Below are 27579 nucleotides of genomic sequence, written 5' to 3'. Positions count from 1 at the left end.
CGTTTCACATCAATAACAGCTTGAAGTCTTTTGTGGCAGTCTTCTGGGGAGACCTCAAACATGCAGTTCTTCCTCGCAAAAAGCCTGCAGTTCCCATGAATTCTTGGGCTGTCTTGCATCAACTGCATGCTTGAGGTCTCCCCAGAGTGGCTCAATGATATTGAGGTCAGGAGACTGAGATGGCCACTCCAGAACCTTCACTTTATTTTGCTGTAGCCAATGACAGGTCGACTTGGCCTTGTGTTTTTGATCATTGTCATGTTGGAATGTCCAAGTACATCCCATGCTCAGCTTCCGGGCTGACGAGTGCAAATTTTTCTCCAGTATTCTTTGTATTTCACCTGAAGTTATTTGTGGGGTTTTTTTTGGCAGTTGTGGAATTTTAGTTGCTCTACCTGACCGTGGTTTGGTTTCAACAGAACCCCTAATTTTCCACTTCTTAGAGTTTGAACTCTGCTGATTGGCATTCTAAATTCCTTTGATATCTTCTTATATCCCTTTCCGGTTTTATAGAGTTCAAATACCTTTTTCCCCCGCAGATCCTTTGACAATTCTTTTGCTTTCGTCATGACTTAAGCTGGACATAGACGCAAAGATTTTACCTCAACGATCGTACATCCTCATCTCCCGATCGGCAGCCGACAAATTTTCTAACCTGTCCGATTGATATGGCAAGATAGATGTCGGGACAGTCCACACACAATCCGAAAATCGTATGAATCAAGGATTCGTACGTTAAATCTGTGCCTCTATGGCCAGCTTTAGAATCCAAAAAACATCAGAGCAGCACTGGATGAAAGATGCAAGGGTCTGTCTGGAGTCCAGAAAGTCCATGACCTTTTATACACACCCACTATTTACAAGCAAACAGATCACAGGTGAAGATAGTTACTTTTAATAGCCATTCTAACCCTTTTGTGTCAAGTTGTGTCCATGTTATCAGGCCAAATCACCAGGGTATGGAAACTTTTGATCAGGGTCATTTGGGTAGTTTGTGTCGCGATTATGATTTAAAGAAGTAAACACTGTTTGACAATAAATGGCTTCAGCCAACCACTAACCATGAGTGAAAAAAGTTTGTCTTATTCATATTCTCTGAAAAATGGCTAAGAAATCATAAATTCTGCCAGGGTATGTAAACTTATGAGCAACACTGTATATCTCTCTATATATCTCTCTATCCATTGTCTTCCCCAGACAAAGCAGAGAACACAACTCAACCTTTGGCTAAATGTAGCACTACTGTATCTTCTATCTAGGATGCTGGGAGTTGTATGTATGCAATAGCAAAAGTGTAAACGAAAGACAACCCTACAAAATTCTGAAGAAAACAAAATTCACAAAAAATTTAAAGCAGATCAGATTTTATTACAATTGTGCTGCTTGCTGAACCAATGCAGAAAGCAAGTCTGTAAGAAGTTTCATTTTTTTCAAAACGATCATGTCTTTTTTTTATAAACAATATGGATCAAGTGTCAAAAATAGCATTTCCAACAATGGACTGGAAAATGATGTAAGTGAAAGGAATTGACCTAAATCCAAGCCAGCTCTTTCATACCAGTAAACTGCCCATCTTTTCAAAAACGTTACTAAAAATAAGGTTGTTTATAGCTGGATAAACAGAAGGAGGCAAAAATGGGTATACTTTTTTAGTTTTATTTTAATTGATCAGCTGACATGGACCTATTACAAAATTAAGCAAAAAAAGTAAAAGAAAAATAAGTCTGTGCTTCCCAAAATGGTTATCATGCAATTGCTAAGGCAGCACCATCTTCCCAGGGGATGATTTAAAATACGTAAGCACATGTTGAGTCTGTCAATGTCTTTTGTCCTTCCTGTCTGATTTACGGTCTCTTTCACTTCTTGAGGGTCGCTTGCCTGACCGACTACCTTCTGAAGTGGTCCTTTTTCTGTCAGACCTTTTATCTTTGGATCCCTTGGAATCTCTGCCACTGCCTTTTGAAGACTTGTGATTTTTCTCTACACCTGTTCCATCTCTCTTCTTGTGCTCCACACTCTTCCTGCGTTTGTCATCTCTGGCATGCCCACGACCTCTGCTGCGACTTCGACTTTCACTACTGCTGCTGCTGCTACTACTGCTGCTGTCTCGGCTGCTACTTCCACTGCTGCTACTGCTGCTTGAGCTGCTTTGGCTACTGCTACTACCAGAACTGCTCCCACTGCTGCTAGAGCTAGAACTACTGCTCGAACTACTGCTACTACTACTTCTGCTTTTACCCATTTTGTTTTTAGTTCTGCCCCTACTTCTTTTAGATTTATGGATGGAGGCTGGTTTTGGGGCATATTCTACTTGTGTCTCAGTCACAGGTACTGCAGCTATCTGTTCTTTTTCAGCGAAAGGCTCTTCACCCATATTAAAGTGGTATTCTGGCTGAGTCCATGACTCATAACTGGCTGGTGGCTGGAACCTTAAGTCTGGCTCCTTCTGTGGTCTCTCTGGGGATTCAGCCTCCCTCTCTGGGGATTCAGCCTCCCTCTCTGGGGATTCAGCCTCCCTCTCTGGGGATTCAGCCTCCCTCTCTGGGGATTCAGCCTCCCTCTCTGGGGATTCAGCCTCCCTCTCAGGTTCCTTTGTAGCTTCTGTCTCAGCTTCAAGCGTAACATTATTTTCTGTCTGAACCTCACTTGGCTCTTCATTGTCCTTTACATTCTCTACCAAGTCTAATACTTCTGATTGGCTAATTTCAAATGTTTGCTCATCCTTAGTAATAATCTCTTTTATTTCATCCTTTGTTTCCTCTTCCTTGACTTCATCTTCAACGATCTCTATATCCTTTTCTTCCCATTGACTATTCTGGGATTCTTCTAGCTCAGCTCTACACTCCTCTTCTATCTTTTCCTCCATCTGCTTAGAATCTTCTATTTCTTCAACTCCTCTAGTATCCTGTGCCATTTCTACATCTATAATGCTAATACCAACTACTTTATCTTCCTCTAGAGTGTCCTCCATATCTACATCATTTGTCTGATTACCTGTCTCAACCTCTCTATCATGCCGAGACACCTTACCATCTTCTCGATCCTCCATTTGTTCTTCATTCTGTTCCTCTGGCTTCTTCTCTTGCTCTCTGTCTTTAACGGACTGACGCCTAGGCCTAGCTTCCATTTTGTTTAATTGCTCAGCAAACTCAAGCCGCCTACTTTCAAATAATGCTAAATAAAAAAGGATAAATTAGAATGAGAATGAGTAAAAAAAAAAAAAGGTACACTCAAACATTCTTATTAATTTGTTACAAAAAAGGTACATTAAATTAGGCATTGTGCAAAAGTTCATTGGTCATTAGCAGCTTAGCAAGAGAGTATTTAGCAATATGCTTATACATTACTTACTTATTATTTTAGCATAAAATAATATTTTACAACTCATGCATACCTGCACTATAAGCCTACAATTTATAGCTCAAGATGCCCTTACAAGCACACTTATGGTTGCTTGCTAGTATTCAAAAAGCTGTCAAGATGTAATGAATACCCGACAGTGCACACCAGCTATAGTTCTTTAGGGCTGAAGCAGTTTTTCTTAATACTAGAAATGCCATGACTCCTATGCAGTATGAAGTTATAGACAATACTAGGCATAATTGTATAGGGAAAACAGTTTGTCTTGTGTGCAATGAAACATTTGTCCCTTAATAGTGTTATGTTCTTACTTACAATTCAGTTTTTTCTGAGACTCATCAAATAACTTTTGGCTCGGTGGACACATCCTGCCAGGTATGTAGAACAGATGCGGCTTTGTTTTTGTTCTTATATATTTTATAATTTTTTTGTTATGATCATTCCACTCTTCTTGCTGTAAGGACAAAAAAAAAAAAAAACAATGCATTTAAATAAGCATAGATATTTACAAAAAAAAAAAAAAAAAAAAAAAGATTTCAGAGTGGTAATTATGCTATTCGAAAACAAATCTTGCAGCTTCTTAAAGGCCCTTACTCAGTCATTTGTATAGTGTTCCTTCCAGGAAAGACATGGTTGGGCCCATTTGCAGCACTGGGGATGGCAGTTATACATATTTTTGCTCAATCAGCAGTGTTTTGTACTTGTGTGTATTCTGATATGTTTAATTTTTTTCATTTCATTAAGACTTTGCCTAAAGAACCAACATGCTTTTTTTGGAACAAATTCAGGATTCTGTAAGCAATTCAAAGAAATCTCAAGGTTCCCTAAAATCAGTTTTATTCGGCTGAACAATGTTAGGTAATTAAAGCAGTTTTTGATTGAGCTCAACTGTGAATGCACAAATTAGAGCTTATATTTAATTTGAAGAAAAAAAGTGGTCGCTATTAAATGCAACCAGAAGAAGAAAATGGACCCTCATAAAGGCCACCACAACTTCACGTTTGGCTCCCTTTTATATGGCTGTTTCGGCAATTGAGGGGCAGGGTTTGATTAGAAACAAGGCAAAGTAATATTTGCCATCTCCAGTACTTGAGGGGTAGGGTGTAAGAGAAACAAGGCAAAGTAATATTTGCCATCTCCAGTACTTGAGGGGTAGGGTGTAAGAGAAACAAGGTGAAGTAATATTTGCAAGTGATGTTAAAAACAAGAAGTAACCCATAAAGAATAGACCATTTTCAGTTTCATGATTTTCACCAATAAACATATGTCATACAAAAGTAGCCATGTACCTTAGGTTTGTGGCACACTGGGAGTTTTACTGCCTTAGGCACCGTCACTTATATGAAACAAAACAGCACATTAACTAATTTTTCTAATTGTAGTTAGAGCCAAAACCTACCAAGTGGGCAAGCTCGACCTTCTGTTCTAGCAGGCGTAGCTCCGTTTGTTTAGCTCGTCTCTCGTCAAAGAGCTCACGTCGCTCAGTCTCCACCTGTTTCTTTTCTTCTTCAGCCTGCACTTCAAGCTTTTGTTCTATTTCATGGCGCTTTTTTTGCTGCAGTTTGGAAAGGGAGAATTTTAAGTAAATTACCATCAGGCTCAAGAAATGCAAATACTTGCATGACACAAATGTCTCTAATAAAAATGTACCTGCTGCTCAGAGTATGTGGACTCAAGAATTCTCAGAACAGTTGAAAGGAAATTACAAATCACCAAGCACAAATTACCTGCTCTGTTGCCACATTTGACTCTTGCTTAAACCTCTGAAGAGTACCCATCAACAGGCCAAACATACGCCGATTCCTATCATTTAGAAGAAAAAATATCATTAATGGAGGTTTAATCAGGTTGACAAAATGTCATTTAAAATAAAAAGCGCCAAAAGTTTAATTACTCTACCTTTGTTTGCCTTTTTCATCCATGTTCTGATCTTGTATAAGATCCCGGCGTGTACGTTCTTTGGAGGTAGCAACAATGGAGGACTGCAACGCTGGCTACAAATTACAGAAAAACATAAGTAATTACCTTGACAAGTAGGATAACATTAGCAACCTTATTCTTGCATTAAAAGAACAACATACTTTTTTATCATCTTCATCCTCTGCGTCGCTTTCCTGGCGCGACTCTCTTCTCTGACGACGCTCCCCACCCAGCCTGGAAAAGTAAAGTTAGCTCGATTACAAAATTAAAGTTCCACAAGAATCAGACGATGTCTGTCTGAACTGTATTACTGCTATTTATTTATAAATAAAATGACTGCTACTTCAATCTGTTTAATCTTAGGATCAGGAATTGGTGAATTACTGCACCTTCAATTTATGTTGCCCCACAAAGACAAGACTTGCATTAAAGATAATTTTTGATACTGTAGGGAAGATTGGTTTTAGCCTTTTTGGCACAAAAAAAAAAAAAACAACAACACATCCTTACTGTAAAAACACTGTCTTACACAAAGAATGTTAAAGCACTGAAAAGAAAGAAGACATGGGTTACCCATGTCTCACTATATACTTCTTTGTAGGCAAGTGTTTCAAGTTACAAGTAAATGTCTCCATACCGGAGGGGAGTGCACTGAGGTATATATTATGTTGCTTAATTCACATTAAAGGGATACTGTCATGGGAAAAAAAAACATTTTTTCAAAATGAATCAGTTAATAGTGCTGCTCCAGCAGAATTCTGCACTGAAATCCATTTCTCAAAAGAGCAAACTGATTTTTTTTATATTCAATTTTGAAATCTGACATGGGGCTAGACATTTTGTCAATTTCCCAGCTGCCCCTGGTCATGTGACTTGTGCCTGCACTTTAGGAGAGAAATGCTTCCTGGCAGGCTGCTGTTTTTCCTTCTCAATGTAACTGAATGTGTCTCAGTGGGACATGGGTTTTTACTATTGAGTGTTGTTCTTAGATCTACCAGGCAGCTGTTATCTTGTGTTAGGGAGCTGCTATCTGGTTACCTTCCCATTGTTCTGTTGTTTGGCTGCTGGGGGGGAAAAGGGAGGGGGGTGATATCACTCCAACTTGCAGTACAGCAGTAAAGAGTGATTGAAGTTTATCAGAGCACAAGTCACATGACTTGGGGCAGCTGGGAAATTGACAATATGTCTAGCCCCATGTCAGATTTCAAAATTGAATATAAAAAATCTGTTTGCACTTTTGAGAAATGGATTTCAGAATTCTGCTGGAGCAGCACTATTAACGGATTCATTTTGAAATTTTTTTTTTTCCCATGACAGTATCCCTTTAATGTGATGTACTATTAAGGTACTGTTTCACTGCACTGGTACAAGTACAATGGGTGCATTTGCTTTAGAAACACTACTATAGGTTACATAAACCAGCAACTGTGCAGTCATGGGGGCAACCATTCAAAACAAAGGTTACATAGCCGATAAGAGATGCACTCTGTAGAATACCATTGTATTCTATCAGAGAGATGATCTGTTCTCTGCCAAGTAACCTGTGCATTTTCTCCTTTTTGTAGCTTGAATGGCTGCCCAGCAGCATATTTATATAAACTATTGTATTTCTAAAGGAAACACAACTTTTACCAAAGCAGGGCAACGGTACATCATATTTTACTTTAAAACACTTTTTTGTGTTAAGGTGTATCCCCAGAGCCACCAACCTTGTGTGACAGGAGAAAAAAAAAAAAGAATCTAAGGATAAAAGTCATACTGACTTTTCTATGGGGACAACAATGTCTATTAAATTAGTATCTCTCCTCCTCTCTCATTGGGTTACCAATTACTGTGGAAAAGGGAATTCTTACCGGTTGAGTGCACCTTCAAAGTCTCTCTGTTTGGCTGGGGGCCCTCCTCCACTATCAGAGAGTCCACGCCTTTAAGAATAAACAAAATTAAATAATTACAAAAATATATACTGTATACTTTTCTTACTTCTATTAACAGCATAAGATGTGCATCAGTGCAGTTTATTAGGTTATCCTATTTGGGCACATATGTAGAGACACTATTATGAGCTGAAGTTCATTAGTTTGCGTCTCTGCCCCTTTAAGTACCCACAATGACAGTTTATAATGTGTGTGCAATGATAGGGAGTACAGCACAATCCAGGAGCAAAGCGTAAAAAGCTTTACAATTGTCACATGTCTTTTGATCTGTGACAAGCAATGTGTCAGGTCCATACACTGCATTTTTTTCCAAGCTTGAAAAAGGCTGTTGGAATGGTTTTCTGCCTAATTTAATAATTTTCTTTATTCCTTTTATAAGGCACAAATTGATTATTGCAGTTTTAATTAGTACATGCCCCTCCTGTTCCCTGCAAAAAGGCTGATGCTTTATCCATAGTTGTCTGTTTAACATTCTTCTCCTGCCACAACCAAGAAATGTACATTAAAAATGAGCATGTAAAATAAAAGAGAACATAAAATCCAAGAGCTGCTCTGATGCCTAAGCCTGTACAAGACTTTCAGCACAAATAGGCACTTTAACACATGTTTTTCTTTATAAAGCACAAACATATTCCCAAATGCTTTACAGAGATTATAAATCATTTGCATCAGTCCCGGTCCCAGTAGATCTTATAACCTACGGTTCATATTACACTCGGCTCAATTTTATCAGGAGCCAATTAACTGGCCTGTATGTTTTAAAAGTATGGGATAAATCATATTAGCAGAGGGAGAACAGATCACACCCAGGCTGAAATTGAACCTAGATACTCAGCGTTGCGTAGCAGAACTACTGTGCACTGTACCCCAGCGCTAAAAAACAAGTGTGTGTTTTGCTGTATGTCCCATTATTGGCAAACTAGAGGCGGTGACTGAACACAAAGAAGATAATAAATGAGTGTAGGAACTATGCCAGGAGGAGAATGCAGGAGTTATGTTTTCTTCTGCACTTAAATGAGAAAGAAAGTTAAATTACCACAGTGATTTTAATAGCTTACTGGATACCCTGGGTATCATTATCCCTAGTGATTATAACATAGGGGATGCCTTATCAGTCAACAGCGATTCTAGTTGGTCATTTATTAGGGATGCACCGAATCCACTATTTTGGATTCCGCCAAACCCCCGAATCCTTTGTGAAAGATTCGGCCGAATACCGAACCCTAAGTTGCATATGCAAGTTGGGGATGGGAAGGGTAAAAAAATGTTTACTTCCTTGTTTTGTGACAAAAAGTCATGTGCTTTCCCTCTCTGCCCCTAATTTGCATATGCAAATTAGGATTCAGATTCGGTTTGGCCAGGCAGAAGGATTCGGCCGAATCCCGAACCGAATCCTGGATTCGGTGCATCCCTATCATTTATTACTGCAGTTTGGTGTTCTTCTTCAAACTATGCAGCAGCCCAGGCTACTGGGTGCGTGGCACCTTATTTCCAGCATCTTTCTTCTCCGGAGCACCCCTTTGGCAATTCCATAATGCACATGCACCATTCAGAAATCCTGGAAGAAAGTCGTGTACCTGCCCTAACTAAGAAGGAAGTCCAAAGAACAGGAAGATTGCAGCGCTGTACTCCAAAACATTATCACAGGCTGGTATGTGTGTGTTTTTTTTTTTTTAAAAAAAAAGAAGCGCCAGCCCAGGTTAACAGGTAAGCTACTGAACCACTGGGGGGGCCCATTTTGGCACCCATCTGTGATCTTCCCTTTCCCTGGAAGGATACATTTAAAGGGGACCCCGTTACCCTAAGTAATAATTCCGCATACTATTTTAGGTGTTTAGTCAAGCATAATAAACTTTACTCACACTATATAAATGATTTAAATCTTGTTTCTTTTAGTCTTGGAATTCACAATCACTTGAAACAGGCAGCAGCCATTTTGTGGACACTGTTATTAAGGCAAGCTTTAGCTTGTGCTTAAATCTTGTTTATGCAGCAGAATATGGCACCTGATGACCAGGCACTGGCTACACAATTAAATGGTGAGGAGGGAGGGGAATATGAGGAGAGCAGTGACATCAAGGAAGTGCTGAATGGAAAGTGAAAGTAATTGCCTGCCTTGGTTCTATGCCTAAACTGGCTATAGACACAAAGATCCGATCGTACGAATCATCGTCCGATCGGACTTTCCCATCTCCCGACCTGCCACTAACCATTCAGATCAAATAAAGTAGTAAAAGAACAGATCAGCCGATGTTCTGCCCCTGACAGCAATCGTACGAAAGTTATGTCCGACAAAAGCTGGTGAAAATCGTACGATCGGCAATACACACAGAGATATTATCGGCAACCGACAAATCTTTTAACCTGTCCGATCGACCAAACGACCGATCTTTGCCGGACAAAAAATGTCGGGACTCTCCACACACGGTCCGAAAATCATACGAATCCTCAATTCGTACGATCAGATCTTTGCGTCTATGGTCCGCTTAAGGCACAGTGGAGGGGCAGGCAATATATGATTGACAGCTGGGAGTTTAAACGAGTATATTACAGGTAGAGATGTTTTCATAAAACAAAGTATTTGAGATTCATGTTAAATTTTAAGAGGACTTTTATTCTAAAAGCTTTTTATGTTTGGGTGACAGGACACAGGGATGTGCAAATATTTACTGCAACCATTTAAGATGAAAAGCTGGAAGAAATGGGCATAAGAAAAGTAATTCACTTAATTTTAGAAGCAATGTATCCCCAAAGCTCATTTTAAATATGGTAATGAGATTCATACCTTAGTAATATCCCGCCACGGCCTCTACCTCCAACCACATTAGGACCTGTGAGGGACAGTCGCCTTGCTTGTGCAGGCCTGAAACAAACGAGGAAAACAAATTCAGCTTTCACAAAAAAAAAAAAAGAATACTCCTGTACACGTCAAAGGACTATTATTGTTATTGTGCAGTCAAAAAATCTTGATTTACAAACATGAAAGGTATTTCTACCAACAGCCATAAAAGTGAAACTAACTTGGCTTCTCACATACCAGAAGTAGTTGAAGGGATACTGTCAGTGGAAATTTTTTTTTTTTTTAAATGAATCGGTTAATAGTGCTGCTCCAGCAGAATTCTGCACTGAAATCCATTTCTCAAAAGAGCAAACAGATTTTTTTATATTCAATTTTGAAATCTGACATGGGGCTAGACATTTTGTCAATTTCCCAGCTGCCCCTGGTCATGTGACTTGTGCTCTGATAAACTTCAATCACTCTTTACTGCTGTACTGCAAGTTGGAGTGATATCACCCCCTCCCTTTCCCCCCCAGCAGCCAAACAAAAGAACAATGGGAAGGTAACCAGATAGCAGCTCCTTAACACAAGATAACAGCTGCCTGGTAGATCTAAGAACAACACTCAATAGTAAAATCCATGTCCCACTGAGACACATTCAGTTACATTGAGAAAGAAAAACATCAGCCTGCCAGAAAAAAAATTTCTCTCCTAAAGTGCAGGCACAAGTCACATGACCAGGGGCAGCTGGGAAACTGACAATACTGTATGTCTAGCCCCATGTCAGATTTCAAAATTGAATATAAAAAAATCTGTTTGCTCTTTTGAGAAATGGATTTCAGTGCAGAAGTCTGCTGGAGTAGCACTATTAACTAATGTGTTTTGGAAAAAAAACATGTTTCCGAAGACAGGATCCCTTTAAGGATATATTAGGTTAAGGTGAAGCCCTGCCGTTTTGTGATATGTCCGGCAAAGACTATGGCTACACAGCAGCTTGTTTATATAAACTATAGTAGTACTTATCTGTTATCTACTGTGTATCCTGTGCTTGAATGGCTGCCCCCATGGCTACACAGCAGCTTGTTTATATAAACTATAGTAGTACTTATCTGTTATCTACTGTGTATCCTGTGCTTGAATGGCTGCCCCCATGGCTACACAGCAGCTTGTTTATATAAACTATAGTAGTACTTATCTGTTATCTACTGTGTATCCTGTGCTTGAATGGCTGGGATGGGAATTGGAGCCATAGTTGTATAAAACAGATCTAAGAAGCTCCTGAGTACAGAGTGAATGTTACACGTAATTTATTGGAGTTCTAATATTTAACATCTAATCTCCTCATACAGATGATTTAATTGCGGCCCGGGTACGAGGCTAATGAGACCGAACAGATCTGGCTGCACAGAATGAGCAGAAATATTAATTAAAAGTAACGTTTCGGCCCGGGCGAATTACAAATACGATTTGGGCCTTATATAAGTGTCAGGGAGTTTGAATGAACACAGGGGCCTGTAATGAGCCGCATACACCACTCCTGCCATGAGGCGCGACGCAACCAGCAACAGACGCCGAACTGAGCAACTAAAAACCGCGCAATGATTATAAAAACGCACCTGGTCTCATTAGGATCCCGGCCGGTTAATTTCCGTATGTTTTCGTCGACATTTTTCAGGCTCTCCTTTGCTTTTTCCAATTCCTCTTGCAAGGTTCGCACAGCCACCGCCATTTTCTCCGCCTTAATCGCGTGCCTCAAGCACTTCCGGGTCGTCCAAGACACTTATCTCAGTCAGCATCTGACGCATAGATAATCCTTAAACGGAAGTGGAACGTGACCAAGTAAGGGGACGGGCCAATGCTACTAACCAATTACAGAGAAGCGTTGCACCAGGGGCGGTTACGTCAGAGCTTTGCCCTGGAACCAATAGCGATTTACTATTTTTTTTACCCCCACCCCATAATCTTTGTCCAATCAGAGGCAGAGGCTGCTGTAGCGATGAACAAGCAGGATATGGCTGATGAAGCTCTCTTCTTGCTCCTGCACAATGAGATTATATCGTGTGTTTATAAAGCCGAGGGAGATGCGGTAAGTGGGGGAGAACATTCACTGTTACTACAATTATTTCTAAATTATAGAAGAATATTGTGTAAGGGGCACTCTGTGGACTTGTTTGGACTACAACTCCCAGCGTCCACTGTGTTGTTAAAGGGGAACTCCACAAAAACATAACTTGAGCTTTTTGAAAAGTAAACACAATTTCAAGCAACTTTGCAATGTACATCAATTAAAAAATATGCAGACTTTTCATGATTTTAATGATTTCTGGCAATTCCCTAAGCCCAGTGCAATGCATTGTGGGTTATGTAGTTCCTGCATGCTGTCTGTAAGCTGTGGAGAAGTTGTTACAATTTGTAACATCAGTGTTTAGTCCCTCCTTCCCTGCCAGGATTTCAAATGATGCAGAAAGAGAAGAACTGTTAAACAGCTGGATTTCAGCATAGAAAATGCCATTTATTCATACTTTTTGAAGAAACCGGTAACTGTGATGTGTATATTAGGGTTTCTGTGTTATGTGGGACGCCTTACTTATCAAATTTTGGTTTGGAAGCAGTTCACCTCTAAAAACAACTTTTTAACTGATAATTGCAACTGGGGTGCTAGAGGATTAGCTAACCATCTTGATCAACGTAGTACCTACGTTCTTGACAAGTAAAAGGTTAAGCTCTTTGACGACCACAAATTGTATTACTGGGGTTGGTGCCAAATCACTTTAAATTGCCCACAACTCTCATTCTGGGTTCCCAGATGACCATGCTCTTGCCACTGGTATATGACACTGTTGAAACAATCTAGTGCCACCCTCCGAGCTACTAAAAAATAAAATAAATAATAAAAAGTAACCTGCAATTGTTAAACCCCATGTGTTCCATTGGTGGGACCTGGCAGGTGTGCAGCATGATATATTGCTCTGTAAAGCCGGCTATACATGGGCATATTAACAGAACAGTTTAAATATAATGCGCTGTTACCCTTCACTGGTTAAATTGTGTGTTTGCTTTAGAAACACATCTATAGCTTATATAAATAAGGCGCTGAGTAGCCATGGGGAAGCCATTCTTGCAGAACAGTTCATAAAGGCTCATATTTACCCAGCAGATAACAGGTAAATTGTATAGAATACAATGGGTTTAGTTCTTACACAGGTAGAAAACTGGGTTCCAGTACCATTTTTGGCTCTTTACAGAACTAAAAGCCTTTCTCATATAAAATGGAACATTTGTTGCCAAGAAATAATTTGTTGACATTATAAGAAACCTGACTGTATGCAGTGAAATTCTCCCTTCATTTACTTGCTCTGACTGCTGTGGATAGGAACTTTCAGACGGGCCCTAACTGCTCTGCAACCAATAAAATTAAAAAAAAAAACAGGCTCAGTTTTCCTTTTCTTAATGGGTGGAGGTCGGCCACAGCTTTATTAAACCATGTTTAATCAAACAGATAACCCATCCTTGCCATATTATATCAAAACATAAGTTACCCCAGATGCCAGCCACTACAGTGTGGAGGGTAAGTAAAGAGAAAAACCTTTATTAAAGGGGAAAAAAATAAAAATCCCATTTATACTTTTTTTAATGAAAAAGAAATCTATCTTTAATATAATTGAATTAATAAAAATTTGTACCATTTTTATAATAATCCTGACTGTATGCAGTTAAATCCCCTCTTTGTTTTACTTGCTCTGACTGCTGTGGATAGGAACTTTCAGACGGTCCCTAACTGCTCTGCAGGGAAACAATCATACTTATGAACAGCAGGGGGAGCCCCCGCCTTACTTCCTAGCCATGCAGAACTCAAACAGCTTTGTTTGTTTCCCTGTAGAGCAGTCAGCGACTGTGTAGAGATTTGTATTGGATTTTATTTAAGCCTTTACATCCCCTTTTAATTTTTCCAACTCCAGCTGCAGGGACAAAGATCATGGAGTCAGATTTAAACAGATAAACTGGGATTCTCATTGAAACATTTTGCTGCAGCCACTGGTTCTGCAGAGTTGGAGAAAGTTTGTATTAAACAATACAAAAACTATAAAATCCACATTAGATGACATGACAACACAGGACCCAGTGCAGTCTGTATAGTCTGATTATTAATCAGTCTTGCTGTATTGGCTGGCAGATATTATTTGACTTGTGCTGTTTTGATCATTTATGATGAGCCCTAAGGAGCCCAGACCACACAGTGCACAGTCTTGGTAAGATGTATAACAAAACCAAATCATTTGTTTAATTAGACTTCAGGTGTAGTAAGTTCATGTTTAGGTTTAATATACAAAATACAGCATTTCTCGCATTAGTCTATTTTAGACTTTAGTTCCCCTTTAACTGTCAAAAGAAAGTATCCATGTGGTGATGTTCAAAAATGTATCTTTTAGGACAATGGGAAGTGTATTACTAAACTGGAGAACATGGGATTTCGTGTTGGACAAGGTTTAACAGAGAGGTAAGTATAATATTCACCATTATCTGCACTTTGCTATCTCCCTATATGTGTCAGTTACACTATGATTTATGTATTCTCATCATTATTGGAGCTGATGTATTCAGATTGAATTATATTATTTGTGGTAAGGTCACTACCAGGATACCTGGGAAAGTCCTGGACGGAGTTTACTGTATTTATCTCCCAGGTTCCTAACAGTATGATTCTGGGACAGCTAGTCCGGGTATTTTGTGTCTATTTTGTGTCTACTTAAAGCACCTCAGGTGGATAATTAAAAAGGCAGCTCAAGCCAGAACAGGGGAGCTCCAGTCTAGGGGAAAGACGCAGGAAAGCTCACTGAGCAGCTTAAAATCACTTTTCTCTGTTTGCGGAATCTGGTGGTAGGCCTTCTTCTGGTTAGACAACTGACACGTGTTAATTAGAAGCCCATTAAGTGGCAAGAATTTTATTTTGAATTGTTTGTTTTGTTATATTTGTTACAAGCCAAATCAACTGCCTGAAAGAGATTACACTTTCATGAGTTCTGATTGTGCCATGGACTGCTTTACCCCCAGAAAACTGGTCCCAGCTACCTAACCCCTCACATATTCTACAAAGTGGCAAACAAGTGGAGCAGACAAGAGAAAAGGGATAGAGCAAGCGATGGATATTGAGGTGTATTTTGAAAGGCAAAGTGAGGAAAGTGGTGGATGAATTGCAATGAAAGGGGGTTATTCTATTACACGGAGAATGTAAAAGGGGAGGTTTGCATATAGTAAAATTAAATTAAAATTAAAACGTGTAGCCTGAAACAGAGAAAAAATAGCAGATGGAGGAAAGTCTGACTGTGGGCCAGATTGAAAACAAGTTACTGAGAGATTTGGGCTGCCTTGAGTACCCCTGGAACTAGGGACTGTTTTACCAATTCTCCTATTTGTCTGTAACCTAGTTTTAAAATTCAGGCTGAAGGATAATTAGGGTGAGATTTGTTGTAATTGCGTTTTCTCTGGTTTTATGGTTTTTAAGCTAAGGGGCAAATTAGCATGAGAATTGGAGTGACCACATGATGCCCTTAGACTCCGACCAGAATACATGTAGAGAATCTGCTGCCGGCTGCTCCTCTTCTCTTCTGTAGATAGGGCGGATTTCTGAGAGAAATGCAAAAGGTTGCATTTCAGAGCCAAAACCCGTTGCACTTATTAAATGATGTAATTGACTGTGTTGTGATTTTGGGATGAGTATACCTTAAAAAACAATCGCTTGTTATTTATATTCTCTAGTCTCCAGTACTGATTTCCATTTGCATGCCTTCTAACTAGATCTACCAAGGACACGGCAAGATTCAAAGATGAACTAGACATAATGAAATTTGTCTGCAAAGATTTTTGGACGACCGTGTTTAAGAAGCAGATTGACAATCTCCGGACCAATCATCAGGTGAGACATAAAGAAACGCATCCTCTGACTGGCAATGCTTGAGGGCACACGAAGTGGCGGTTCTGCTCTCAGCCTGTGTGCCAAAGTGCAGTTACAAAGAGCAGAGACTGGCCCGAAAAATGCAAAAGCAGGCATTTTGGGGCCAACATCCGCTCTATGTGATGGCACGCAAGTGTAAGCTGCACTTTTCAAAAGAGCTGGAGTAGGAAGAGAAACTGGTTCTCTCAGACCTGAGAGCAGCGGAGCCAACACTCTGTGTGCCCTCAGCCGAAGTGCTTGTAACACTTACAATAAAACTACTAACATGGCAATATTTTAAAAGGGAACTGCACCCTAACCCATTTTCACATCCTCCACTGACTCCTCCAAGCTTCCTCCATTCTGTTGAAAAGTTAGTGTATGCGACCTGCCATAAATCATCAGAGTTATGCAGCAGAAATGAAAGGTGCCATCTTCCCCTGTCTTTTGCTCATACTCTGTCATGTATCTGATACAGAGCTTGCATTGATCTAGCTATTGTATCTCTGTCTGAAGAATAAGCCCTTTTGAAATAAAGGCCTTTTAAGATACTTAAAACTTGTGGTGCTGTCTGCTTACTGATTGTATCTACAGATCTTGCACATTCTAAGCTGATTTAGATCTGTGTTGGTGAACTAAAAGAAGAAGATCAGAAGACAGGGAAGATGGCACCTTTGAATGCAGCTGTGCAACGTTGCAGATTTATGGCAGGTCAGCACAATAGGGAATAGAATAGATGTTGTGGGGAGGGAGCTTGGATAGGGGCAGTGAAGGGGCTGAGGATATGCTAGGGTTTAGTTCTCCTTTAATATGTGATTAAAAACGGTGTGGTTGTTTTATACAATCAGTTTTGGTATTTTTTTTTTCTAGAAGGTATTTTTACCAATCCACAAATCTGTCCCATTACCAGTTGATTAGACAGATTAGATTATGCTGCCAGCACCATAGGGCATTAAAGGGAAAACCAAGGTGTCTGAGGATTCACTCTGAGCATAGGGAGTCTGGCAAAATGACTAAAACTGTATTGGTCGGTCCTTAAGTGTAGGAACTTTGGCTGGAGAAACCCTGTGGGTGATCAACTTCTTTACTATCCAATGGATACTGGTCTTGTGGGCCTTTGATTAATTGTACATATCTTTCTTATTATAAAGGGTATTTATGTGCTTCAGGATAATAAATTCCGACTCATAACCCAGATGTCTGCAGGAAAACAGTATCTTGAACATGCGCCAAAGGTAAAAATAAACACTAACCTTTTGTAAATGAGGAATTGCGTTCTGATTGCAACATTAACAGATTCTCTATATGTGATCCTATTACCACTTTCCTACAATCAAATACGCACAGGGCTACATTAGTTTATTATTGTTTAGCATCACTAATTCAGTTGTGCAACGTATTTCTCTGGTATACATTCAAACAAAACGTTGTACAGAGCACTATTGACATCCTCTCCACCCCCATTCAGAAGTCAATGTCGGCAAATCAGACTACACCGAGAGAAATAAACCATGAGTGAATATATGCAACATCTTCATTTCTTTAGAAGCTCTGATATTCGCATAGACCAATCCTGTTCATTTTTCTAAATGTAGTTAGTCCATTATAAAATGCACCACATGTTCAGGGTTATATGTTATTAAAAATAAGTGTCTTAAAGGGGAAGGAAACCTAGTCGGTGCAAACCCCCCACCCCCCCTCCCGTTTGTTGCACACCCTCCCTCCTCCCCCCTGGCCTACCCGTCCCGCTGGGCAAATGCCCCTAACTTGTTACTTACCCTTCTGCGCAGGTCCAGTCCAGGGAGTTCACCGACGACATCTTCTTCCACGCGATTTTCTTCCTGCTTTGAACGGCGTTTTGGCGCATGCGCAGTAGGGTCATTTCGCCGGTACGGATCTACTGCGTATGCGCCAAAAGTCACGCGCATACGCAGTAGATCGTACCGGCGAAATGATCCTACTGCGCATGCGCCGTTCAAAGCAGGAAGAAGATCGCGTGGAAGAAGATGTCGTCGGTGAACTCCCTGGACTGGACCTGCGCAGAAGGGTAAGTAACAAGTTAGTGGCATTTGCCCAGCGGGACGGGTAGGCCAGGGGGGGAGGAGGGAGGGTGGGCAACAAACTGGTGGGGGGGTGGGGGGTTTGCGCCGACTAGGTTTCCTTCCCCTTTAAAAAGCTGCGTATGGCTGTACTCTCTGATCTTTAAATTCAAATCAGTGGAGTTGGGGTGTGGAACGGATCACTTCTCTCAGCCTGCAAAATATACACTGGCTGAGAGCAGTGGAGCCTAAGCTTTTTATGCCCTTGGCCTTAGATGCTCCTCTGAATTACTTCTTCCTGAAATATTGCTGGTGGGAGTGAGTGGAAGGGTTATTAACCATCTAAGCGTAAGAGCTTTGTGATCTATTCTGCATAGGGATGCACCGAATCCAGGATTCGGCCATGATTCTGCCTTTTTCAGCAGGATTTGGCTGAACCAAATCCGAATTTGCATATGCAAATTAGGGTCTGGGAGGGAAATTGCATGACTTTTTGTCAAAAAACAAGAAAGTAAAAAATGGTTTCCCCTTCCCAGCCCTAATTTGCATATTCAAATTAGGATTCGGTTCGGTATTTGCCTGAATCTTTCGCGAAGTTCTGCATGATCTATTTACTGGAACTATGCAACCCAGCAAGACTGAATTTATAAATGTGGAGATACAACCTCCATATTCACAGAATTTTGCCAAAATTCCAACGCCTCCGCCACTTTTCATCTTCTGGTGAAAAAAGACACGTTATTAAAACAACAAACAGAGAAGAAAACAACATTTTAAACTGGAGTAAAGCTCAGTGTAGCTTTCCCCCGTCCTCAGACCTTCATTTCTTCCTCCAGTCACTCCTATTTCAGCGGCAGTATGGGAGACTCATTAGCATAAACAGAATTGAATAACAATAGGTGTAAAATGGCTCAATAGCAATTTAATAAACAAGAAAATGTGTATGTTATGCCATTTTGCAATTTGAGTGAATACATTGAATCCATTGTTATTTAAAGTGGCCTTCCTGACATATTTAATTTTAGTACCAGTCCTGTACACGGCCCACTTCCCCGACATGTCACTGACACATCATTATTATGACAGCTTATCTGTGCCTCCATAGCATATACGAACTAAGGGTATTGTTTACTTAAAGATAACTTAGTATGATGTAGAGAGTGATATTCTGAGACAAGTTGCAATTGGTTTTCATTTTTTATTATTTGTGGTTTTTGAGTTATTTAGCTTTTTATTCAGCAGCTCTCCAGTTTGCATTTTAAGCTATCTGGTTGCTAGGATGCAAATTCCCCTAGCAACCATGCACTGATTTGAATAAGGGACTGGAATATGAATAGGAGAGGCCTGTATAGAAAGATCAGGAATATCAAGTAGCAATAACAATACATTTGTAGCCTTACAGAGCGTTTGTTTTTTAGAAGACGCCCATTTGAAAGCTGCAAAGAGTCAGAAGAAAAAGGGAAATCACTATAAAACTCATACTCATTCTTAATTGTGGGATAGCTTCTGTATGGTCTATTTAACTACTGACACTTCTTATTTATTTTCTTACTATTCCATGCAGTACCTGGCATTTAGCTGTGGTTTAATTAGAGGAGGCTTGTCTAACTTAGGAATAAAGAGCATCGTCACAGCAGAAGTCTCAGTAATGCCTGCATGTAAGTATAAACATTATACTACAAAAGGTATATTTTATAAAATACTCTACAACAGTCAACATATGTATTTCCAATATTTTTTCTCTTCCATGCTTTTGCAATGTTGCTGTTCACTATTGATTCATCTTATTACAGTACCTTTTCATTAATCAAGAGTTTAATTGCAGTGCAGAGCAAGCGTAAAACAAAAATGTTATGTACATTGTATAGCACTTGCCTCTGCGCCTTTAATATTAACGGGCAGCACCTACTGCCCATTGGAAACTGTAATGTACGTGTATGTTGTTCCAGACAGTGAGTGCTAAAGGGATTCTGTCATGATTTTTATGATGTTTTTATTTCTAAATTAAACTGTAAATAATTCTCTCTACAATATAAAATTTCATTCCTGAACCAGCAAGTGTATTTAGTTGTAATATTGGTGTGTAGGTGCATCTCAGGTCATTTTGCCTGGTCATGTGATTTCAGAAAGAGCCAGCGCTTTAGGATGGAACTGCTTTCTGGCAGGCTGTTGTTTCTCCTACTCAATATAACTGAATGTGTCTCAGTGGGACCTGGATTTTACTATTGAGTGTTGTTCTTATATCTACCAGGCAGCTGTTCTATTGTGTTAGGGAGCTGCTATCTGGTTACCTTCCTTTTGTTAGGCTGCTGGGGAGGGGGCAAAGGGAGGGGGGTGATATCACTACAACTTGCAGTAAAGAGTGACTGAAGTTTATCAGAGCACAAGTCACATGACTGGGGGCAACTGGGAAATTGACAGTATGTCTTGCCCCATGTCAGATTTCAAAATTAAATCTAAAAAGATCTGTTTGCTCTTTTGAGAAACGGATTTCAGTTCCGAATTCTGCTTTCCTTTCATTATATTATTTGGTTTAATAAATTAACATCAATACGAGCATCACTGTTTTTAGCATGTACATGTATTGCTCTTAAATGGCTTTCAGCTAGGGTTGCAACATTTTCTTAAATTTTTTACTGGCTGGTGGGGGGGTGGGAACAAAAGGGGTGCAGTGTGAATGTCAAAAGGGGCGGGCAATGTTGTAAAAGGGGGCGGGGCCACAGCGTGGAGATTTCAAGATGGAGAACTACAGTTAAGTTTCCAGGGGATTGAGGGCGGGCCGAGGGGTCTTTTTAAGGGTATTACAAATTTACCGGCGACTACATTGCCGGTAAATGTATAATACCGGCCTTGGCAGGTGTTTTACCGGCTAGGCCGGTAAAATGCCGGCTGGGGGGCAACCCTACTTTCAGCTGACCCTCCTATTGCTGCTGTGTGGAAAAACCTTCTGCTGGAGCATCGGACCCTGACATGCCTGGTATTCATACAAATGGGTATACTCAATAAATTTGACTAGGTTTGGCAAAGCTGGCTTGACTTCTTAGACCTGGAGGACATCCCATATTAAAGGAGATGGAAAGGCATGTTATTATTGGGGGTGCCAAATGTTAGTGAGCACCACAGAGCTCTTCTTCCGCTTCTTCTTTCTTCTCATGGGTGCGAATGTGCAGTAGTGGGAAAAGCCAAACTTTAAAGAAAAAGCTGACTGTTTCATTCTACTGTGCACGTGTCTGCCCCGAGAAATCGAAAGAAAGAAGACGGAGGAAGCCGATCGCTCCATGGTGCTCGCTGGAATAACCCTGGACCGTTGTGGAGCACCGGCCTGGGGTTTCAGGTAAGTAGATAAAATCACATAACTGTTGCCAATCCCAAGTAGAAAATGCCTTTCCTTCTCCTTTAAGTCCAACAATTTACCGTACTATTATGTACCACTGCGATGCTATTCTTCTATGTGCCATTTATTGATAAAAGCGTTTAAAAACAAAGAACCGTTTATACCCATCTATTCTTTTCTTTATGTATTTTGTTTTCTTTTATTTCTGTTACTGTTTGTATTAAAAGCAATAAAAAAAAGAGATGTATATGTCAAATCGATCCTTTAATGGGACATGATCTTCTTTTTGAGTTAAATTTCTGTTCTACACGTCTAGTTCTCCTTTAATTGGTCATTTTATTTCCCTTCTGCAGGCAAATTCCAGGTGATGATTCAGAAGCTGTAGAACAAGATGGCGTCTGATGAGCGGTGTTCAAAAACAAAACTTATTGTACGCATCGCCACGTGTCAAACATTAAGGAGCCAGTCTGTTGTTTTGTATTTATTTTTGATTTTCATTTTGAGGTTCACAAATTAACTGACATTCCCATTTGCTGTTGCTTTTATACTTTAGTTAGTGGTTTTATCATCAGAGCTGATTTTTCTCCGTTTTGCCCAGTAAGGTGCTGCTGTGGGAAAAAAAATGAAGCACACTAAAGTATTTTACAGGAAAACAGATTTATTAAAACTGACCTTATGTCACATGGGCAGATTATGGTCACGTGACCTGCTGCCAGCACAACTAGATCATGTGAGCAGTTTCACCATATATCTGTAGGGCCAGGTTTCATTGGGAGTGTACATAACTGGTTATCAGGGGGATAACTCTGACTGTTAGGAACAAATCTCTTTTAAACATTGTAAAATAGCTCAGAATATATTTATTAATTAAAACTTATGCAACTATTGGCTGCCATAAGGAAACACTATTTTGTAGTTTACAGATATAAATTTACTAATAGCTGTTGAGACTATTTCCACCCCGAATTTCATCTAGATTTCAAACCTTCTATTCCCATAATTCTCATTTCAAAATGAAAAACTGGGACAAATAAAGTCATGCCCAGTTATAGACATGCCCTAACCCATGAAAACCCTCTCCAACTTTCTGGTAAATTAAATCTCTGATACTTAGAGAGAAAGTCCCAATGTTAAAACCTTAAAAGGTTATTATCTTACCAGAAATGTGTGTGGCCCTGGGTACTCATGCCCCAGACCTACAGCTCAAGGTGGGGGTATCCAACCAAAGATGAAAACGACACGCACTCACAAATCCCACAAACAGGCTTGTAAAAGAACTGAGAAGTTTATTTAGGCCACAAAATAGATAAATACATATCCTTACATGTTGCGTGCCAATAGGCTGTACTAATTCAGAGATGTCCTTTCTAAATAGGAACAATTGCAATGAATGTTTTTTTTTATTATTGGTAATGGTCTGTCATGGGTTTTTGTGGAGTTTAGATAGTTTTACTAAAGGTGGCCATAGACGTAGAGATCCGCTCGTTTGGCTATGTCAACAAACAAGCGGATCTCTCCCCGATATGCCCACACTGAAGTGGCGATCTCTGGCTGATCCGATCGTGGGCCCTAGGGCTCAGTGAACGGATCATAATGGATCCGATACGGGCGGTCGGATGGCGGGAAACCCGTTGGAGGGCCCCACACGTGCCAATAAGCTGCCGACTTGGTCTGTCGGCAGCTTTTATCGGCCCGTGTATGGGGCCTTAAAGGAGAAGGAAACCTAGTCGGCGCAAAAACCCTCCCCCCCTCCCGTGTGTTGCCTACCCTCCCTCCTCCCCCCTGGCCTACCTGTCCCGCTGGGAAAATACCCCTAACTTGTTACTTACCCTTCTGCGCAGGTCCAGTCTACGGAGTTCATCTACGCCATCTTCTTCCTGCTTTGACCGGCGTTTTGGCGCATGTGCAGTAGGAGCATTTCGCCGGTACGATCTACTGCGCATGCGCCAAAAGTCTCTAAGTGAAATCGGAAAACTTCGTGACTTTTGGAGCATGTGCAGTAGATCCGTACCGGCGAAATGCTCCTACTGCGCATGCGCCAAAACGCCGGTCAAAGCAGGAAGAAGATCGCGTGGAAGAAGATGGCGTCTGTGAACTCCCTGGACTGGACCTGCGCAGAAGGGTAAGTAACAAGTTAGGGGCATTTGCCCAGCAGGACGGGTAGGCCAGGGGGGAGGAGGGAGGGTGGGCAACACACGGGAGGGGGGAGGGGTTTTGCGCCGACTAGGTTTCCTTCCCCTTTAAGAAGGGTAGCTTCAGTCTGGATTATTACCACTCATTAGGCACAAAGCAAATCTGGAGGAAGCCTGAAACTGCCAGTAACGGCAAGATGCTCTTTGTGGCTGGGTTGCCAAATTTTGCACATCTATTTTTTTTCAATTTGTTCAAAGGCTTTGAATAATGGGACAACTATAATGAAAAATAATCCTCATGTCTTTACGCTGCAGAGAAAAAGAACTCTTCATGAATGAAAGCTGAGCAAAGTGATTTGTCTCAATAAATGTTTCCAAGAGTGTGTCTTCCAATAAATATGGGTAACTAGTCAGTATCTGGCCAGGCCAGGAATTTGTCAGATATCACTATACCTTGTTGGTTTCCATTTTTTTTTCTCTGTACACCTCATTTTCTGAGCTTTGCTGTGCATAGGGCATATCAGTAGCGATGAATATCCAAAATGAATTTAAAGCAGGTTTGTCACCAAGTGGCTGCACTTTCTCTAAAACACCAGGCCATTTATTTCTGAAAGTTTGAGATCCTCCTGCTGGGTCTATGAACAGACTTCAGATTGTTTGTGATTTCATTACTTTTTTTTTTTTTCCCCCGAACGTTGAGTAGAATGTTAGTTTGAATAACCATGTTGATGCGTGAACTGTAATATGTTTTTATGTGAGTATTAAAAGAAAGAGGCCTGTGTCATGTGCCATTTATAAAATCAACCAGTCGGAATGGACAGTGGATGATTTGAGCTGAATACTGACTACAAAGGTAAATAATCACCCCCTTTAAAACCAAACACCCCGTTATGTCTAATCACGATGTACAGGATTTCTCTATTTGTAATCGTTGCAAACTAGATCTTTTGGTGTCGAATCACAGGCTGATCTTAACTAAAATATATATATATTCTATGGATATTTAATTATACATTGATATTTGTAACTTGAATGTAATACACTAATGCTGGAGACGAAAATCATGTGATCAGAATGTAAACTGTCATGTTTGATTGACAGCTACAAACATTTCAATGTAAGAGAGAGCTGTGAAAGATGTCTGCGTGGTTCTCTTTTTTTTTATTTTTTATTTTACATTCTAAAATATTGTGAATAAAGCCAAAATTGGTTCCTGTTTATTTCTGCTTCAACAATGCAAATGACCCAGCACAGAAACTGTCAGTGCTGGATGTTTTGGTTTCCCTGAGGATTTAAAGCGGTTGTTCACCTTCAAACGACTAGAGGGCCCATTCTCTGAAGGAATAGAGGAAAAAAAACTTAGATATTCGAATGTTTTTTTTGGCTACTTCGACCATCGAATTTGGCTACTTCGACCATCGAATTTGGCTACTTCGACTTTGAATCGAACGATTCAAACTAAAAATCGTTCGAATATTCGACCATTCGATAATCGAAGTACTGTCTCTTTAAAAAAAACGTTGTCCCCCTAGTTCGCCACCTAAAACCTACCGAGGCCAATGTTAGCCTATGGGGAAGGTCCCCATAGGCTTTCCAAGGTTTTTCTGATCGAAGGATAATCCTTCGATCGATGGATTAAAATCCTTCGAATCGTTCGATCCTTTAATCGAACGATTATTCGGTAGAACGAATAGCGCTAAATCCCTCGACTTCGATATTCGAAGTCGAAGGATTTCAATTCAGCAGTCGAATAGCGAGGGTTAATTAACCCTCGATATTTGACCCTAGGTAAATGTGCCCCTTGTTGTTTTCAGATAGATCACCATAAATAACTACTTTTTCCAATTACTTTCTATTTTCTATTTGTCACCGTTTTTCAAATATTGAAGTTTAAAGTGTCATTTTTCACCTTCTCAAGCAGCTCTGGGAGGGCGGGTCGCCGACCCTGTAAACTGTTCTAAATTGATACATTTAGGGGTACATTTACTAAGCTTGAGTGAAGCATTAGAATAAAAAATACTTAGAATTTCGAAGTTTTTTTTGGCTACTACAACTAAAAATCGTTCGACCATTCAATAGTTGAAGTACTGTCTCTTTAAAAAAAGCTTCGACCACCTACTTCGCCACCTAAAACCTACCGAGGTACAATGTTAGCCTATGGGGAAGATCCCCATAGGCTTTCCTAGCAATTTGGGATTGAAGGAAAATCGTTCGATCGATTGAATTAAAATCCTTCGAATCGTTCGATTCGAAGGATTTAATCGTTCGATTGAACGATTTTTCAATCGAACGAATTGCGGTAAATCCTTCGACTTCAATATTCGAAGTCGAAGGATTTTACTTCGACGGTTAAATATTGAGGGTTAATTAACCCTCGATATTCGACCAATAGTAAATGTGCCCCTAAATTGATCCATTTCTTATCTTTGTCCCTGCTGAGCAGAATCTCTGGGTTTCATTACAGGCAGCTGTTAGACTTGATACAATAGTTACTGATACTCCAGAGAGGCTGCTGAGAAATGGATCAACTAATGTTGCACAATTGTAACAGTTCAGAGTCTGCACCTGAATTACTGAGCTGCCAGACTCAAACACCAGAGACACCAACATTCAACTTTAAACTGTAAAAAAATAAACAATGGAAAGTAATTGGAAAAAGTCTTTATTTCTGGGGAACAATCTAAAAACAACTGAATTGATAAAATTTTTGGAAGGTGAACAACCCCTTTAAAGGAGAAGGAAAGGATAATTTTAAGTAAACTTTATCAGAAAGATCTATATAAATATACCAGTAAACCCTCAAAGTAATGCTGCTCTGAGTCCTCTGTCAAAAGAAACGCCACATTTCTTTCCTTCTATTGTGTACTCATGGGCTTCTGTATCAGACTTCCTGTTTTCTGCTTCAACCTCCAGGGCTAGGGCTTGAGCATGCTCAGTTTGCTCCTCTCCACTCACTGCTGTAATCTGAGCCCAGAGCTATGAGTGAGCAGGGAGAGACTCAGGCAGGAAGTGATGTCACACCAAGCTAATATGGCAGCTGCTATCCTAAACAAACAGAGAGCTTCTAAAGCTGTTTACTCAGATATGGTAATGCAGTCTTTAGAATAAATATAGTGCTATAGCTTGCACTGTTGTGGCTAATCTATTGGCAATGAACTGAGAGGGTAGCTTAAGCTTTCCTTCTCCTTTAAGCAATTTGGCAGAAAGGAAGCCAAATGATTGATTGTGGGTTGAAACATTCACATGTTGACTGGGAAACCCCAGAGTACTTTCAGATCTAGGAGGTTGTTTTATCAAAGTATGAATTTTAACGTTAAAATCCAAATTTTTAGAGGAAAAAAAAACCTCAAATTTTTCTAGATTTAGTATACCCCAAGCATGGAAATAGTCAAAATACTAAAATCTGGCATCTTAGACCTACTGAGGTTTTATATAAGTTAATGCATCCATGCATTGATATTAAAAAGAGACACAAATCCGAAAAAGAGGGTCGAATTTTGAAAATTCAATTCGAAATTCGAATTCAAAAAGACCAACTGAAATTAAGTTTGTTTTTTTTTTGATCGAATAGGTCTGTATTCGGCCAAATTCGAATCGCACGAATCGAAGGAATAGCGCGTTCGATCCAAAGTTTTTCCCCCAAAAAAACTTTGATTTTTCAGAGTCCACCAATTGACTCCAAATGGGTTCTAGGAAGTCCCCCATAGGCTAAAACAGCAATTTGGCAGGTTTTAGATAAAATTTTAATTTTTTGCAAATCCGTATCAAATTTGGACTTTTTCCTAGTTGAGGTACACAAAAAAACCTCAATATTTTAGTTTTTTTTAGATTCGAAAATTCACCTCGACATTTGATAAATCTGCCCCTGAATGTGTAGCCTTACAGAGCATTTAGAAGGGGTTAGTGACCCCCCCCCCCATTTGAAAGCAGGATAGAGCAAAAATGAAGGCCATTTGAAAGATTGTTATAATATACTAAACATTAGCATAAAGGTGATATTCTTTATATCAATGCATGGTTGCTAGGGACCTTAGCAACCAGATGCTGAAATTGCAGACTGGTGAGCTGATGAACAAAAAGCTAAATAACGCTAACACCTCTCGCTAGAAATGCCATGCTATCAAATACATATTGAAAAATAATCAAAGA

The 27579-nt window shown here is 40.0% G+C and overlaps 2 protein-coding genes across 3 annotated transcripts; one reads left to right on the top strand and one right to left on the bottom strand.

Annotated features, from left to right (window-relative positions):
* Positions 1-1347: 1347 nt before the first annotated feature.
* On the bottom strand, positions 1348-11858 carry pnn.S (pinin, desmosome associated protein S homeolog). 2 transcript variants are annotated; one of them, XM_041574119.1, is made up of 10 exons: positions 11610-11858; positions 10000-10077; positions 7134-7202; positions 5442-5514; positions 5260-5354; positions 5088-5163; positions 4760-4915; positions 3676-3814; positions 2576-3174; positions 1348-2533 (listed from the first exon to the last, which is right to left on the bottom strand). In XM_041574119.1, the coding sequence occupies exons 1-10, from the start codon at positions 11720-11722 to the stop codon at positions 1817-1819; spliced, it is 2115 nt and encodes a 704-aa protein (XP_041430053.1). In that variant the 5' UTR covers positions 11723-11858; the 3' UTR covers positions 1348-1816.
* A 72-nt stretch (positions 11859-11930) lies between these two features.
* LOC108699743 (trafficking protein particle complex subunit 6B) lies at positions 11931-22704 on the top strand. Its single transcript, XM_018232265.2, has 6 exons — positions 11931-12079; positions 14424-14491; positions 15790-15907; positions 17077-17160; positions 19529-19622; positions 21652-22704. The coding sequence occupies exons 1-6, from the start codon at positions 11990-11992 to the stop codon at positions 21681-21683; spliced, it is 486 nt and encodes a 161-aa protein (XP_018087754.1). The 5' UTR covers positions 11931-11989; the 3' UTR covers positions 21684-22704.
* The last annotated feature ends 4875 nt before the right edge of the window (positions 22705-27579 follow it).

Source organism: Xenopus laevis, chromosome 8S, assembly GCF_017654675.1.
Source record: "Xenopus laevis strain J_2021 chromosome 8S, Xenopus_laevis_v10.1, whole genome shotgun sequence".
In the NCBI taxonomy this organism is placed as follows: Eukaryota; Metazoa; Chordata; class Amphibia; order Anura; family Pipidae; genus Xenopus; species Xenopus laevis.
This window is presented reverse-complemented; position numbering and strand designations above follow the sequence as displayed.